This window comes from Amaranthus tricolor, chromosome 16 (genome assembly GCF_026212465.1).
Source record: "Amaranthus tricolor cultivar Red isolate AtriRed21 chromosome 16, ASM2621246v1, whole genome shotgun sequence".
NCBI lineage: Eukaryota > Viridiplantae > Streptophyta > Magnoliopsida > Caryophyllales > Amaranthaceae > Amaranthus > Amaranthus tricolor.
In genome coordinates, this window is record NC_080062.1 from 3863055 (window position 1) to 3879189 (window position 16135).

General features: G+C 37.0%; 1 protein-coding gene across 1 annotated transcript; it reads left to right on the plus strand.

Moving 5' to 3' along the window:
- The first annotated feature begins 13922 nt into the window (after positions 1–13922).
- Positions 13923–15503, plus strand: LOC130802995 (uncharacterized). Its single transcript, XM_057667135.1, has 2 exons — positions 13923–14905; positions 15233–15503. The coding sequence occupies exons 1-2, from the start codon at positions 14279–14281 to the stop codon at positions 15311–15313; spliced, it is 708 nt and encodes a 235-aa protein (XP_057523118.1). The 5' UTR covers positions 13923–14278; the 3' UTR covers positions 15314–15503.
- The last annotated feature ends 632 nt before the right edge of the window (positions 15504–16135 follow it).

Sequence of the window (16135 nt, forward strand, 5' to 3'; positions counted from 1 at the left end):
GTAATTCGCTAAGATGTTTCCTAACCGGGACATCGACAAGTCGGACTCTCAGATTGGGGCCCCAAGTTCAAAATTCTTCCAAGTAAAAATCTCACTTTTGATGTTTCCTAAACGGGATATCGACAAATCGGACCCTTAGATTGAGGTCTCAAAATTCAAAACGATCCTAAGTAAATATTTAGCTTGATTTTTCCTGTCCGCCACGTCGATGAGTCGGACCCTCAGATGGGGATCCTAAGTTCAAAAGTTAGAGAGGTAAATCTTCAAGTCACCCAGCCGTGACGTTGATAAGTCGGACCCCTAGAAGGGGGTCCAAAATACAAAATTAGTCAACTTAAATTTTGACCGTGGCACCCCCACTTCTTGAAGGAGTCCGCGAACTAAGACTCGAACCATAGAAATATAAATCTTGGAAAAGTGGAGATCAAAAGCAGTATCAGTAATAGAAGTGTCATTCAAAATATATACATGTAACGATTAGAATTACAAAAACCAATCAGAAATGTCATGTTTGAACTACAATTACAAAATAATTAAACATCATCCAAAAAGGCATCAACATCCCCCTCGGTGTCCTAGGCCGGCAACGGAGGAGATTCGGCCGCCCCCTCTTCAAGACTTGGAGTGAAGCTCACAAAATCTTCAACGTTGAACGGCTCCACTTCAATCTCGGATAGCTCCTTGGACAAACCCTAATGAACCAGTTTAGCATGAACGTCCATTAGGTGACCGACTTCATGGCCGAGGGTCGCCGATTTATTTGAAGCCGCGTCCAAACTCTCAACGGTCACCTCCAGTTGCTTTCTCGCCCTCTCCTGCCACTGTTCATTTCTGACTAAAACGCTCCTTCAGCTTAGAGCATTTAGCCAGCTTTTCCTTTAAGCCCGGCAGTTCGTCTCAAAGCTTTTGAAGCTCCTCGTCCTGCTCATCGCAGCGAGAGGATAGGGCAGCCAGCGTCTCCCTGTCCGCGGCGCTTTGGCGACTGAGGTTGAGCTCAAAAGACAACCTCAGAAAAGCCTGTAAAAAGAATTAAGTCAAAATCCAGACATAGTTAACTTAAGAAGATATAAGCGGAAGGACGTTACCTCAGCCGCGGAAACCTGGAGTTGACGCACCCTATCGGTAGGGGAAAGGGACTCCAAGAGATCAACATCCACTTGGCTGATCAAGTGAGAAGTCGCCCTATTAAATCGTGTAATCATACCCTTATGACCCAAATCGGTGAAAGGGGTGTCGTGCCGAAAAGGAAGAACCTCCCGACGACGGTACACCTCTTCCACCTTCGCCTTAGGAGCCGCGGTCGATTCATCCACCTTCTCTTTGCCCCGACTCAGGACGGGGGACGCCTTAGCTTGAGGTGAAGCCACCTCCTCTTCCACTGACCTCATTTGCAGAGGTACGGCTGACATTATTGTTGTTCCCGCAGAGGCCCTCTCCTCATGGGAGGAAGAGACTCTCTTTCTCTTCCTCTCCCTTTTCTTCGATTCCCTCTTCTTAGAAGGGATTACCCATCGGGAATGTGGACCTGTCTCCTCTCCTCAAGGAGCCGGAGAGCCTCCTCTTCGCAGGGGACCTCGTCCAGCCCCTCCTCCGCCGTTGCCGAGTCCTATAAGAGAAAAAGTTAGAAGAAATCAAAGAAATCTCCTATAGTTCGGGAAGAATGTAGAAAGTTATACCTTTGGCGGAAGAGGTAGAGGTTTCTCCGCAGGCCGTTGGATGGCCCCTTGAGCAAATCTCATGACACTGAATTTCTTCATGAGTTCTGGATTTTTTGCTCGAAGGTTTTCCTTGGCTATCCCTGCAAAACCACGAGTTAGAGACAAGCAAATATACCATAGAAAAGAGAAGGAAGAAGTCCGACAACTCTTACTCCGATTGATAGCCAAGCTGATGCCGAATGCTGAGAGGAGGTTCTCATTCTCCAACTCAGGACGACCTGGTATCCAGTTGAGCTGGACGTTCATGGGTTTCCTTCCCAATTGAACGTCCATCTTTGCATACTCAATTATCACCGCGTCACTAAGAGAACATTGCGGGATCCCATTATTAAAACCCGAAAGGTTGGGTTTGATGTCGAAGGAGGTCTTGATGTTCCATCCTTCCGAATTGTATAGGTAGGCAAACTTAGTCCTATACCCCTTTTGGTTATCGGGGAGGTCGTGGACTATCTTCAGTCCACGACGGTGGGTGAAAGTTATCCAGCCGCAGCCGTATGATTGAGAGTTACATAGGCGGGCTCTAAATATATATCTAAACGCGGTGAGTGTTGGTGGCACGGCCTAAACTTTACATAAGATCAAAAATGCCACCATACAACCCCAGGCGTTCGGGTATAACTCAGGCACTGAAACGTTCAAAAACTCTAACACCTCCCTAAAAAACGGGTGAAGAGGAAACCTAAGTCCTAATTCAAAAGAGGGAAAATATACGGCTATACAGTGTGGGGGAGGAAACCTAACGGTGTCATAATTCCCCGGGGTGATAATATTTATGTTGTCTTTCAAACCCCATTTTTGAGAGATGGCTTCTCGACGCTTGTCTAGGTCTCTCTTGGTTTGTAAATCTATAAAATAGTTAAGGGTACCGCCGTTGGGGATGTAGAATGGAGGAGGAACTGGTGCTGCGCTCTCCCTTCCAGAAGACTCGGCTGATCCTTCAATGTTTTCCATATCTACATACAATAACCCTTCCAGGTCAGGATTTATTCGCGGCAAGTAATTGGGAAAGAAAGCAACACTCACTTCCCAAGGAGCAGTTTTCATTATCTCCGGAGGGTATACAGGGGATACAGACGACTCATCCCCGGCTTTTATTGGTTCATAATGGGGGGTGATTCTCACTGAACTACTTTCGTCCGAATCATTCATTAATAACCCCTCTTTATTAAAGCGTCTACATGCTACCATAGGAATTTCTGTCGGGATGTCCAAGTTAATGTCGAAGTTAACTATTATCTCATGAGTAGCCGTGACATCCATATTAATGAATCAAAAAATAATAGGCGAAACTTGTGAAGGATAGGGGCTAATTTCATAAAATTAATTCAAAACTAAATATTCAAGAATGCGAAGAACAATTTGAAGAACAATTTGAAGATTAATGTGAAGAAATTCAAGAAATTTGAAGAAAGATTTGAATACCTTGAAAATATTTTGAAGGTTTGTCAGAAATTTGATGAAGTTCTGTCAGAATCCTTGAAGATCTTCGAGAGGATTGTCAGAAGTTTGAAGAAGGATTGAAGATTCTCAGAGCGTCTCTCTCTACTTTCTCTTTCTAGCGATATGAAGAATTGAGGGAATTAATGAGTTAGGTGAAGAAAGAACTGTTCCAACAATCCTATTTATTGCAGCAATAAATGCTGAAAACATCGAATCTGGACCTCCTTTGAACGAAAGGTGGTATCCAAAGTTTAAACCCGGGAGTCGATAAGTCGGACCCCCAATAAGGGGACAAACGTCAAAAAATTTGTCTAAGTGTTTTCATATAATGTCCGAGAAGTCGATTAGTCGGACCCCCCATGAAGGGAAATATTGAAAATATTTTCTAAGTATCAGATCTTGATTATGACCGGATATTTGATAAGTCGGACCACCAAGATGGGGTAAAATGACAACAGATTTTTTAAGTTACAAAAATCCTGTTAATACCGTAGGGTCGACAAGTCGGACCCTGAATTACACCCCAGAACGGATACGAATTATTTCAAGTATTGGGATGACCGCATGGTCGATAAGTCGGACCCCCAAGTGGCCCCAATTAGGGTGAAAAAATTCTAAGTATGGGAGAGATGCTTCCGTTTTTTCAGTATCATCCGAGGCATGGAATTACAAAATCTTTCCGCGTCTTTGAAGGAAAAAGGGGGGCATGTTAGAGCAAAGAAAGCAATTCAAAAGCGATTCCAAGTCATTTTTAATTCCCCGCAACATCCATAAATCGGACTCCCTTAAGTACCTCTGAAGAATAAAAATCAAAGTGTATATTCGAGCCGCGTCTTCCATACATGTGGCTCATTTAATTGGCGGGCCTACTCGTTTATGCCGCGGTATCATATTTCCTCTTAAATCTCCGGCTCGAAGCACGATGATGAAAAGGAAGGTAGATCAGGTCAAACCAGCTACCTGTCCGTAGGGTCTACAAGTCGGACCCGCCTTGATGGTGATCTCGTTCAAAGATATCCAGGTCCTTGGAAATCCGTGCGGTCGATAAGTCGGACCCTCCTTGGGGACTTTCTTATTCCAAAATATTCTAAGTATTGAGGCTTCCGCGACATCAGTAGAGCATATATCAAGAATCCGACTCCTGCGTCCATTCTTCTGCTGCTACATAATAAGGGCAGATAAAGATATTCCGCGGCATACTTGAAGCCGCGGCTTGATTGATGTTATTTATTTTGAAGCATCTCCTGTGGTTATTTTAAAAAGGCTATAACTTCTCCGTTACACCTCGGAACTCGGCATATGAATAGTCGATTCGAAGCTTACAAATCCAAATTTTAGGATCCTCCAGAGAATCTGCTAAATGATGGTTACTATTTCCGCACGAAGAAATATGCTTCGATTCATCAAGGTTGCCTTTCTCATATCATTCTTCATGCGTGGGGCTAACTGTCATGGTTTCATTTATTTATTTATTTATTTAAATTATTTACGTCATATTACCTTATTGCCCCTTGACCTTTCGCGTTGACTTTGACCTTCGGTCAACGGGCTTTTGCCTGATTTCTCTCCTCCCTTGAAAGGCCCAAAGGCTGTTTACCTCTCAATACCCTAACTCCCTTTTAGTAAAGTAACTTCCCACTCTCCCTCATTGTTTGGCTATCCTTCTTCCAAGGCTAGCAACTACCCATACCTCCCATGATCTTCAACCTCTCCTTTCTGAAGTAACTCCCTTCCCCACCATTATAAATAAGGACTACCATCAGAGAGGAGGGGGACATTTGAAAATAATCCTCCTAAGAATCCTTGCTCATACTCCACTTCATTAGCCTACCAACATTCCAATAACATCACCCACTGCATCTTTTTGTATTCATTCTGTAATCACTTACTCCATATTCTCATATTCACGTTCTAACTTGAGCATCGGAGGGGCTTTCCGAGAGATCACCCCCCAGACAAGGCTAACGTGTTATTTTGCAGGAATTCAAGCCGCTTCCTTCCACGAGTCGCTGCTCTTGACAACGCTTCTGCTAAACGGTATTTCAAGCGTATCTCACTTCCTCTCCAAACCCCGAAATATATTGCATTAATTGTTAGAGTATATAGCATATCATGGGGCCTCAACTATTATCTTAAGCTTTTGGTTGAGTTGGTTTCTTGACATGGTATCAGAGCCAACATGACAAGAGGTCACGGATTCGAATTTCAACCGCCTCCACTTAAAGTAGAATATTCAGCGCTTATGTTTATCGACACTTCTAGCCCAATGGGCTCTCGTGTGAGGGGGCGTGTTAGAGTATATAACATATCATGGGGCCTCAACCATTAGCTTAAGCTTTTGGTTGAGTTGGTTTCTTGACATTAATTACCATAACTTTTAATTTATAATTAATTTTTAATGTAAAAGTATAATTTATACTTAGAAGAGATTTCATTTAATTTATTTCAACACAAAGATTATTGATAAAAAAATTTTTATAGTTTTTTATAAATATTAAAAATTTAATTAATGGATAGGACATAATTGATAAAACATATTCTAACATACTATATAGAAAAGCTCAACGGTCTTAATAGGACTGTTTACACAATGAACATATTACTCAAACAAATAAAAATTTAAAGGGAGTTGCTAAATTTCGCCACCCCTTTTCATTTTATCGCCACCCCCTGTAAAATTACATTTTTGCCCCTGTATTTAAAAAAATTACAAAATTGCCACTATACTTAAAAATTAATTAATAAATGTAAATCACGCTTAATAACACTAATAAGAATTTAATGCGTAAGATTTGTCTATATATATGGAATTCTGAGATGCGTATGAAGTACGAATTCAAACACGGTACTATCTCTCTAAAAACTGGTACTATCTCTCTAAAAAGTGTTAAAGAAGTGGTAACCCGTAATTGGTTAAATATGGCTAACGAAAGCGACTATGAGTCGGATGCGGTACGTAAAGTTGTCGTTGAAAATTAAAAAAAAAAGGCGCACAAATCTGGGCGGCTGAACCATGGTTCAGGCGCACAAATCTGGGCGACTGTGATTTTTTTTTTTTCCGTATTAATTTTTTTTAAATTATTATTATTATTGTTGTTAGTACTATTTTTTATTTTTCATATTAATTTTTTTTATTTTCCGTATAAATTTTTATTGTTGATAAATTTAAATTTTTAAGATTTTTTTATTTACGTAATATTTATATTATTATTAAAATTGTTACTTAATCTTGTCATTATTATAATTTTTATTGTTGATAATTTTAAATTTTTTAGATTCATTTATTTACGTAATGTTTTTAATTTGTTGTTGTTGTTGTCATTATTATTATTATTATTATTATTATTATTATTATTATTATTGTAGTCATTAATGTACTTAATTTATATTATTTATATTTCAAATTTGCAGGAGTTTGAAAACTTTGAAGACAACGTAGACTACTCCAGTAGCTTTGTTACGGATAGAGAATTTATCTCCTTAGATGAGTTACATAGTTGGGCCGATGCGATAGCAATAACAATCGGTTTTCAATTTACACGTGCTTCTTATAAAAAGAAAGAAGGACGTTCTAGAGTTAGTGTCTATTTAAGATGTCACCGCTATGGTAATATTAGGGGTGATGTACATAATCTAGATAATAGTGCCCGACCTGGTTCTAAAAGTAGAAGTTGCGGGTGTAAATTTATGATTGTAGGAAGTAGTCGTAAACCACCAGAAAGACCTTGGACGGTAAGGGTGTGTCCTGGTGAAAAGGGAAAACATAACCACCCGTTCTTGGTGTACAGAGATGGTCATGTAAGGGCAAATAGGATTAATGTAGACATTCGGGAGCACATACGACAGCTTAGTGCAACCGGAATGCAACCGGCCTTTATTATGAATTCTATTAGAGATAATTTTCCTGGTTTTTATGCTAGTATGAATCAAATATATAATATTAGACAATCAATAAGGAGAGAAGAGATGGAGGGTAGGACTCCCCTTCAACACTGTCTTCATATGGCCACAGAACTTAATTATGTGGTCTGGACAGACTTGGATAACGAAGGGCAATTGAGCAGACTATTAATTGCAAATCCTACCTCTATCCAAATGATACGTACGTGGCCGTATGTTGTGCTGATAGATACAACGTACAAAACGAACAAACAAAAGCGGCCACTATGTGAAGTGATCGGAATGACGCCAACCAATCACAATTTCTTGGTTGCGTTTTGTTTGATGCGAGATGAGGCGGCTGTGTCGTATTCGTGGGTGCTGCAGGGATTGAGAGATATTTTCGGCACTGCTCAGACTCCTAGCGTCATTGTAACCGATCGAGACGAAGGTTTATCTGCAGCTATTCGTGACGTCTTCCCAGGTAAAAAGGCTTTGCTGATTCATTATTGTGGTTATATCTAATGATAATGTCTTAATTACGTTCAATGTTTTGTTTAATGTAGATGTGCGGCATTTGTTATGCATCTGGCATATTGGCAACGACGTTGAGAACATGGTGGACAAGTTGTGTGGCGGCAAGAAAAATCAACAAGGGCAGGTATTCAGGAAAAGTAGATGGAACCCCTTGGTTGAAAGTTCTACGATCGAGGAATATGAAGATAAATGGCAAGTGATCGTCAGTACGTGGTCGGTTAGGAACAAAAAGGTCGTTCGGTATTTGACTGGAACATGGATTCCACTGAGAGAGAAATTTGTCCGTGCGTGGACGAATGATTGTTTACACTTGGGTAACCGGACTACCAGCAGAGTTGAAAGCCAACACTCGTCTTTTAAGTATTACCTTGGTAGCGGTAATAGCTCATTCGATACCCTTTTCAAAAGGGCGCACGCACATATTACAAATCAGCAAGCTAGAATCCGACAAGCGCTACAGGAATCCATGTCTTCTGTACCAAGATCGATGCGACAGCATTACTTTAGACCTCTATATCGCCACGTATCTCTCTATGCCTTGGAGCAGCTCCAGCTTGAGTATAACCGCATGTTAGAACTCGGTGATTTTGTGTTTAACAAATGTGGTTGTGTACTTCAACAAACCCATGGATTGCCGTGTGCATATTATTTACATATGTCCATCGGATCACATGGTGCTTTGTATTTGGATGACATTCATGAATTCTGGAGTACTTTGAGGTACACAGAGGTAGGAGACGAAACTGATGAAGGAGTACGATACCCGAACGCCAATGACAAAGAGTACTTTCAATATCTGGTCGATGAAGTCGTCAAATCTGATCCCGCTGTTGTTCGCCGAATGTCTCAGTTACTTGAATATGAACTACACCCAGATGGCGCGGAAATACCTGAGCCTTACGCTAGTCCACCGAGAAAGGGAAGACCAAGCACAAGTAAAAACATGAGAAGGAGAAAAAGTTCATTTGAATATAGCAGATCATCTTCTCGCAGATCAACATAATTAGGTTCAGCCTCAAAAGGAACAGAAGCTCGACGAAGTCCCTGCTCAACAAGGCGGGCACTATAGGGGAACCTAATCCATGCCTCCAAATATACAACAGAAGAAGGAAAGGTCACGTAGTAGGTACCGTGTGCCGGTCGGACAGCCTTGGCTGGTCTAATAGGAGCGGGAGGAATAGCCTGCACGAACCCAATCTGTCGCAATGTCCGCTCCGGCAAATACACCTCCACAACATCAAAGCACGTGATACCCCCGATTACGGTGGTGCGTGGGTGATCATTCAGCAACGCACCAGTAGCAGAATTGTAGGGAGTCCATTCAACCTGCATACAAGCGAAGTTCACAAAAAAATACTATAAATTGAAAACAACATGCATGACAAAATGTAATGTACAGTACCTGAGTCTCCGTCATTGAATCAAGAACCTTGTGGCAGTCCCTCAACCTGTCCAGCTCACGACATGGTTTTTTCGGTGTCCACATCTCCGCCCTAGTCATGTTTGGCACATCTTCTCGGCGAGCATGAGGGCGGAAAGCGGGAAAGTACTCATAGATCCATGTCTGGAGCAATGTGAGGCATCCAGCAATGGTCTTACAACCAGCCCTAGATGCCATTCCGAGCTGCCTGTACAAGAACGCCAAGGTCACCGCACCCCAGGCCACGTCCTGCTGATCGTCGTTCACGGCAAGTATCGGGTGAGGTCGCATGCCAATTCTGGACTTATCCGCCAACAAGGTAGAGCCGATGACAGCCATGTAGTACGCTGTCTTCTAGGTATCCATGGCCTGCGACCTATGACACAGCCGCATCAATTCAGCAACGGTTATGCATCCGCCGGTGAATGAACCTTTACGCCGAAGCTCAGACAGAGGCTCCCCGAACAGATTGGTGATACCAACCTCCCACTCCGCCTCCGAAGGCTCAGCCGGCAGAGAACCTTCAATAGAAATACCCAATATGCGTTGCACGTCGTGCAACATAATCGTCATCTCTCCCCAGGGCATGTGGAAGGTGTTCGTATCCGGCTGCCACCTCTCGACGAACGCAGATATCAAAGCACAATCGATGTGCTGGTGCATAATGACCGGTAGTCGGCCGTGGGAAGTGGCAGGTAGAACATCGTTTAGCGCATCGGACATATCCTTCAGTCCGATGATGGACTCCACCGGTCTCTTCCTAATACGGCAATCTAGAATCGGAGGCGTACGCTCGGAGCCGTCATAAATAAGTTTAGCTATGTGCCCGCCATAGCTAGGGATCAGTCGCGTATCTGTCGGCCCACCGGGCTGGGGTGATGTCACTAACCAGTCCGTGTTAGTGGACTGTGAGGGCCTGCTCTCCTGTGGCGGCTGATTATCTACAAAACTACGTCATGCGCGCTCAGATGCGGCAGAAGAACTCGGGCCGCCCCGGGCAAATCTGCCGTCGGGGCCGCGAACAACAGCCCAGTCCAATTGGCGAGACTCAGTAGCTTGGAACTGAACATCATCAGCATCATTATCATCATCACTATAAACCCCCCAACTACTCTGGAGGCTGTCAGCCTGGTCATCAATAGGAGTACGCATTTGGTTCAGCGTACTCGACCTTTGGGCCTCACTGTGTCTGACAGCCTCTTCATGCCTAACCCTCCTAGCAAAACCCGTCACCCCCCTCTCATGCGGGTCCCCTCTAAGTAAAGTAGGCCTTGAACTATTACCTCTCAACAATTGCCTAAAAAAACCTTTTCCTTTTCCTTAATTACCAGCCATTTTCTACAATTTTTACAGTTTTATTCAAAGATAAATAATAATTTAACAACAAAAAAATTAACATACAAATTTACACTAATAACTTATAAAACAACACATGAACATATTTTTAATAATAAAAAAAATAACAATCACATTAATAATAACATAATTAATTATAATAACATTAACATATATTTAATAAAAAAAATACAATCACAATAATAATAAAAATAAAATTAATAATAATAACATTAACAACAATAATAACATACTTCAAAATTTAAATTAATTATTCCTAAATATACCGGAAAAAAAAAATTAAAAAGGAGGCGCCCAGATCTGGGCGCCTCCCTTTCATTTTTTTTTCTTTTGCATTCAAAACAATATATAAAATTTACTAAAAAATATAAAAATTACACATTACAACATACAAATTTACAATAATAATTCAAAATTTATATTAATTAATCCTAAATACACGAAAAAAAAAAAATATTTCAAAACAGTCGCCCAGATCTGGGCGGCTGTACCCCGGTTCAGGCGCCTAATTTTGGGCGCCTGAACTGGGGTCCAGCCGCCCAGATCTGGGCGCCTCCTTTACATTTTTTTTTCTTTTGCATTCAAAACAATATATAAAATTTACTAAAAAATATAAAAATTACACATTACAACATATAAATTTATAATAATAATTCAAAATTTATATTAATTAATCCTAAATACACGAAAAAAAAAAAAATTCAAAACAGTCGCCCAGATCTGGGCGGCTGTACCCCGGTTCAGGCGCCTAATTTTGGGCGCCTAAACCGGGGTCCAGCCGCCCAGATCTGGGCGCCTCGTTTTGAAATTTTTTTTTTTCTTTTGCAAGTAATTAAATTAAAAATAACTTACCTCGATTAATAATTTGGGGATTGTACTTAATTTTTGCTCCGAGATTTAGCTTTAGTGAGTTGTATTTAGTTGTAGTGAGAATAATTTTAGTTGGAGTGTGGTATATATAGGAATTTTACCCTTAATGGCAATGTTGTTAATTTTTTATAAAGTAAGGGTAAAATGGTAATTTACTCAGAGGTGGCGATAAAATGAAAAGGGTGGCGGAATATAATGATTGGGAATTTAAATGATTAAACTGATAAGATCGTCCAATATCCATTTGATCAGTGATAGAACTTCTACCGCCCCAAATTTAATTTTATGTCGTTGAGTTTATTTAACACAAAAAATTAGGAACCAAACACAAAGAATTATTGTAATATTAATTATTTGCTTGCTCTTTCACCTTCTTTTGAAGAAAAACAGAAGTCAACACATTTCGATTTTCCATAAATGCTTTTACTATTGCTAGTCCTTGCAAACACACACAAGACACAACGCTACAAAATCCAAGTATTATTTTTCCGTAATGATTATGTTTGTAAATTTATTTTATTTGCAAAATTTTAAAATGACTAAATTTAATATTTGGTAAATTAAAAATTTAAATATGAATTTAATCTAATATTAATTTTCAAATTATATTTTAAAAATAATTGAAGCTAAGAATTTAAGAATGATCCAAATATTTATTATTCTCAAATACCTTGTTTATAATATTATTATTAAAATTTATAATTAAAAAGGAATTACTTATTCGAAATACACCCTCAAAGACTTTATAAGAAATTTTATAGTATTTGGTTTGTACTATTTGTAGTTATATTTCAAAACAAATATTGATTTAATTTGAATTTCCATCGTTTTAAAAAGTAATTTGCTAGTATTTTTGAAACTTTGATTCCATTTTGATAATCGTTATTATTTAACTAGACTTGATAAACCCAAGAAGCTAATAGTTGTGCAACATATGATCAATTCAAATAATTATTACTATTTACTCCGTATTTTGAAGAAATAAAAGTACTACTTAAGAATAATTCAACTATTAGATAAGGTAGCTAATTTAAATAGCACTATAACAGTGTAAAAATCAATTTTCACAACGTTACTAATAATAGCTTTATTTTTGTATATTCAATTTCAGATCAGATCAAATCCAATTTAATAGGCGAGCTTAGCCCACTTTCCTTGTTTAGTAAATATAATAATTTAAAAAAACAGTTGTTTTAAAAAAAACTGCTGTTTTTTCAAAAAAAATGTAGAAAATTGCTTTCTTTTTGGGAAATGAAAAGTTTTTTGATTAGTTGTCTATTCCTAAGCAACATTATTAGCAATAAAACAGATTTTTTCATTTTTTAAAAAAAAATTAAGGATCATTATTGGTGGAAAACTGTGATATTGAAAATGACAATTATGGTTAATTTTTATGATTTGGGTTAAAATAATATATTTGGGGTTATAGTATAATATATTTGGGTTATAACTTAATATATTTGGGGTTATAACAGAATATATTTGTAGTTATAACATAATATAATTAGGGTTATAACTCAATATATTTGGAATTAAAACTTAATACTAACATAATATATTTGCTTGTATTATTATAATATAAATTTTGTAGTATTATATAACAAATATATACTGTTATAAACACAAATCTATTACGTTATAACAACAATTATATATTTTGTTTTAACCCCAACTATATTATGTTATAATATCGTTATAACCCAAAATATATTATGTTATAATTACAAATATATGATATTATAACTCCCAATATATTATGTTATAACCACAATTGCTTTTAGTAATTTCCCGCAAACAGTAGACATTATTGTCTTCTTCAACATCATTATTTACACTATTGATGAAGCTTAATTTAAAAAAAATTAGAAAATTGTAAATCCAACTAATATATAACACAATCAACCCCAAAAAAATGAAAATAAAAGCTTTAAAAATGAAAATGATGAAGTATAAATACTTAACTTTGATGGTTTTGCAAATGTTGAAGAAGATAAAAAGAGAATAAATAGCAATAGAGTTTGAGAGAGGAAGATAGATATTGAAAACCACAAATAGAGTTTGAGAGAGAAAAAATAATTTTGTCAGGAAAAAAAAAAACTGAAAATAAAAGTTAAAAATATTGTTTAAAAAGTTTAGTTATTTTTTTTTTAAATTTAAAAATTAAGCTGGTCAAAACTTGAAACAACTTTTGTAACAATGGTCTCAAGTAAAAATTTGTGTTAAATAAATTTGTTTAAATAAATGTTGATAGTTGGATAAATAACAAATACTACTAAAAAATACAGTATTTGCATGTGGACCATTTTGAACTTGTTTCTCCAAAAAAAATTGAACTTGTTTGAAGAGCATTTCTATAGGTTTTTTTAGTTGCAATCAAACAATTTTTATGCTTTATTCACTGTTTATATTTAGAGTTATATACAATTAATAATTAAAATAAGATCTCAAATGACTATATTTTTCTTATATAATAATCATAATTTGTAAAATAAAAATAAAATTTCAATTAAACAAGTTAAATTGGGTGAAGTGAGTGAGGTACAAATAATTAACTCTTGTCATCTTGTGGACCAACTTGAACTTGTTGCTCCTCCAAGTAATCCAAGTCTTTGACAAGCGACATGACAAAAGAGACCGACAAGGGCTTAACTTCCATCTTATTTGTCACCACATATGCTGCACCACCCCATCTTATTTGTCACCACATATGCTGCACCACCCCTTACATATTTTGCAAATGTAGACTTCAACATGTTGGAAGTTGTTGGACTTACATATGCCGCCATGGAAGTTAAATGGTCATTTACGGCATATAATGATACTCTTTTAAGTTATTTTGATTATTAATGATAAATTGATTCAAATTCAGACTTTTAGTTTTTCAATATAGTGAATTGATTTTACAATTAATTAATTTACATTTATAATGCTTAAAAAAGCTCAATTAGTAAATTGGCTGTTGGAATTCTCCCTGAAACTCAATCTTTTCTTATTATATATATCGACATAATTCAATCTTCAACAATCAGCAGTGAAAAATCAAAGAAAAAGAAAAAAAATGGAAGATGAAGAGAATGAAACGGTAATTTTAAAGCTTCTGATTGATTCAAAAACAAACAAAGTATTATTCGCAGAAAGTGGGAAAGATTTTGTGGATTTCTTATTCCATATAATGTCTTTACCAGTTGGTACTATCATCCGACTCTTAACTGCCAAGGGCATGGTGGGTTGTCTAGGATCGCTTTACAATAGCATCGAGACTCTCAGCACTGATTATTTTCAACCAAATCTGAACAAAAACACTTTATTGAAGCCAACTGTATCTGTCAATGTTCCTTTACTTTCATTAAATGGTGCGAATACAGCATCCCACAAGAAAATGTATCTGTGCTGCTATTGTCGTCGAAATTATACAGACTGTTCAGGGGTAAAATGTAAGAGCTGCAATCAGCAAATGTCGACTGAGCTGAATTATATCGCGCCCCCAGCGGATTCTCAGAATGCGTCATCAAGCATTGGGATTGGAAGTGATGGATATGTGAAGGGAGTGGTAACTTATATGGTTATGGATAATTTGGAGGTTAAACCCATGTCTACCATTTCTAGTATTACTCTTATGAATAAATTTGGTGTTAAGGATGTTTCTCTTTTGGTTGAGAAAGAAGTTCAAGTTCGCCTTAATGAGGTAATTTTTTCATTTAACAATTTTTTAATTATGTAGTATTCTTTCTGTTTTTTTTTCTTTTTTGTTTATTTTTTATAGTTTATCAAAGTAAATTTTAAACTTTTCATAAAATTTTTTTAAAAATACATAGTAAAACATTAAATATATGTTAAAGACGAATTTAATAAAATCTCATATAAATATTTCTTATTAGTTATATATGTTTTAAATCATAATCAAATTTCTCCCTTTAAAATAAAATATTAATATTCTATTCTAATTATGTGTTTAAATAATCCAATTGTCTACTCACTTATTTGTGATGTGTTTTTATGGTTTTGTATGTAGGGATTAGCGATGTTGAAGGCGTCGATGGAGACCAACATTGTATTGACCACTGTGTTCCTTCGTAAGAAGCGTTCCATCTAAAGCTTTGATCTTCCGGTTATTTTATAGTAGCAGGCAGCACCCTAGCAGGAATATATTACTCTTGTAATGCTTTTATAAATTGCAATTGAAGTATTATTATTATCTACTAATTAATTACAAGTTTAATTAATGATCATGTATGATGTAATGAACTATCGATATGAATCCTATATATTTTACAAATTAAATTGTCATGCAATATATGATCTTGGATTTCCTTCACTCCAACTTGCTTCTTCTCTTTGTGTTTCTTTCCCATTATTTACTTCCTCCTTTTATTTTCATTTCTTTTTCCCATTTATCTTGTTGAGATTTCAATGTAAATTTAAAACTTAAATAATTTTAATTATGAGTTAATAAAAATTCTATAAATTTTATATTTATATTGAAATGAATCTATCAAGATCTCAAATAAATATTTTTTTTATATATTAAATAAATTAATTTAAGTAAATTAATTTGATAATATCCTAAGGTTACAAAGTTTGTGTCTTTAGCAAAAAGTAGTGTTCACGAATCGTGAAACAACTCGCGGCTCGCGAGGAAGGAAATAAAAAGTTAATGTTTGAGGGAGCAGCAGGTTGCGGCTCGCGAGTTCCCTTCTGTTTTGTTGATTTTCTTTTGCAAAGTTAGTTTATCCGTTTTGTTGTTTTTAATATAACTTCCAACGGTTAAATATGGTTATATTAACCAAATATATTGGGATTGTTTGGTTCGAAGACGACATTAGTTCGTGAACCAATCTTGTGTTTCATGGAGTAACATGTTGCTTCGTGAAGTGGTGGGAGCTATTTTATAAATATAGAAGGCTTGTGTGATTTT

What these genes read in the sequence shown, in the direction of transcription:
- LOC130802995 (XM_057667135.1), top strand. Translation starts at nt 14,279, where the DNA reads ATGGAAGATGAAGAGAATGAAACGGTAATTTTAAAGCTTCTGATTGAT. An exon ending in TTCAAGTTCGCCTTAATGAG is followed by an intron (nt 14,906 to 15,232) that starts GTAATTTTTTCA and finishes TTTTGTATGTAG; the next exon opens with GGATTAGCGATGTTGAAGGC.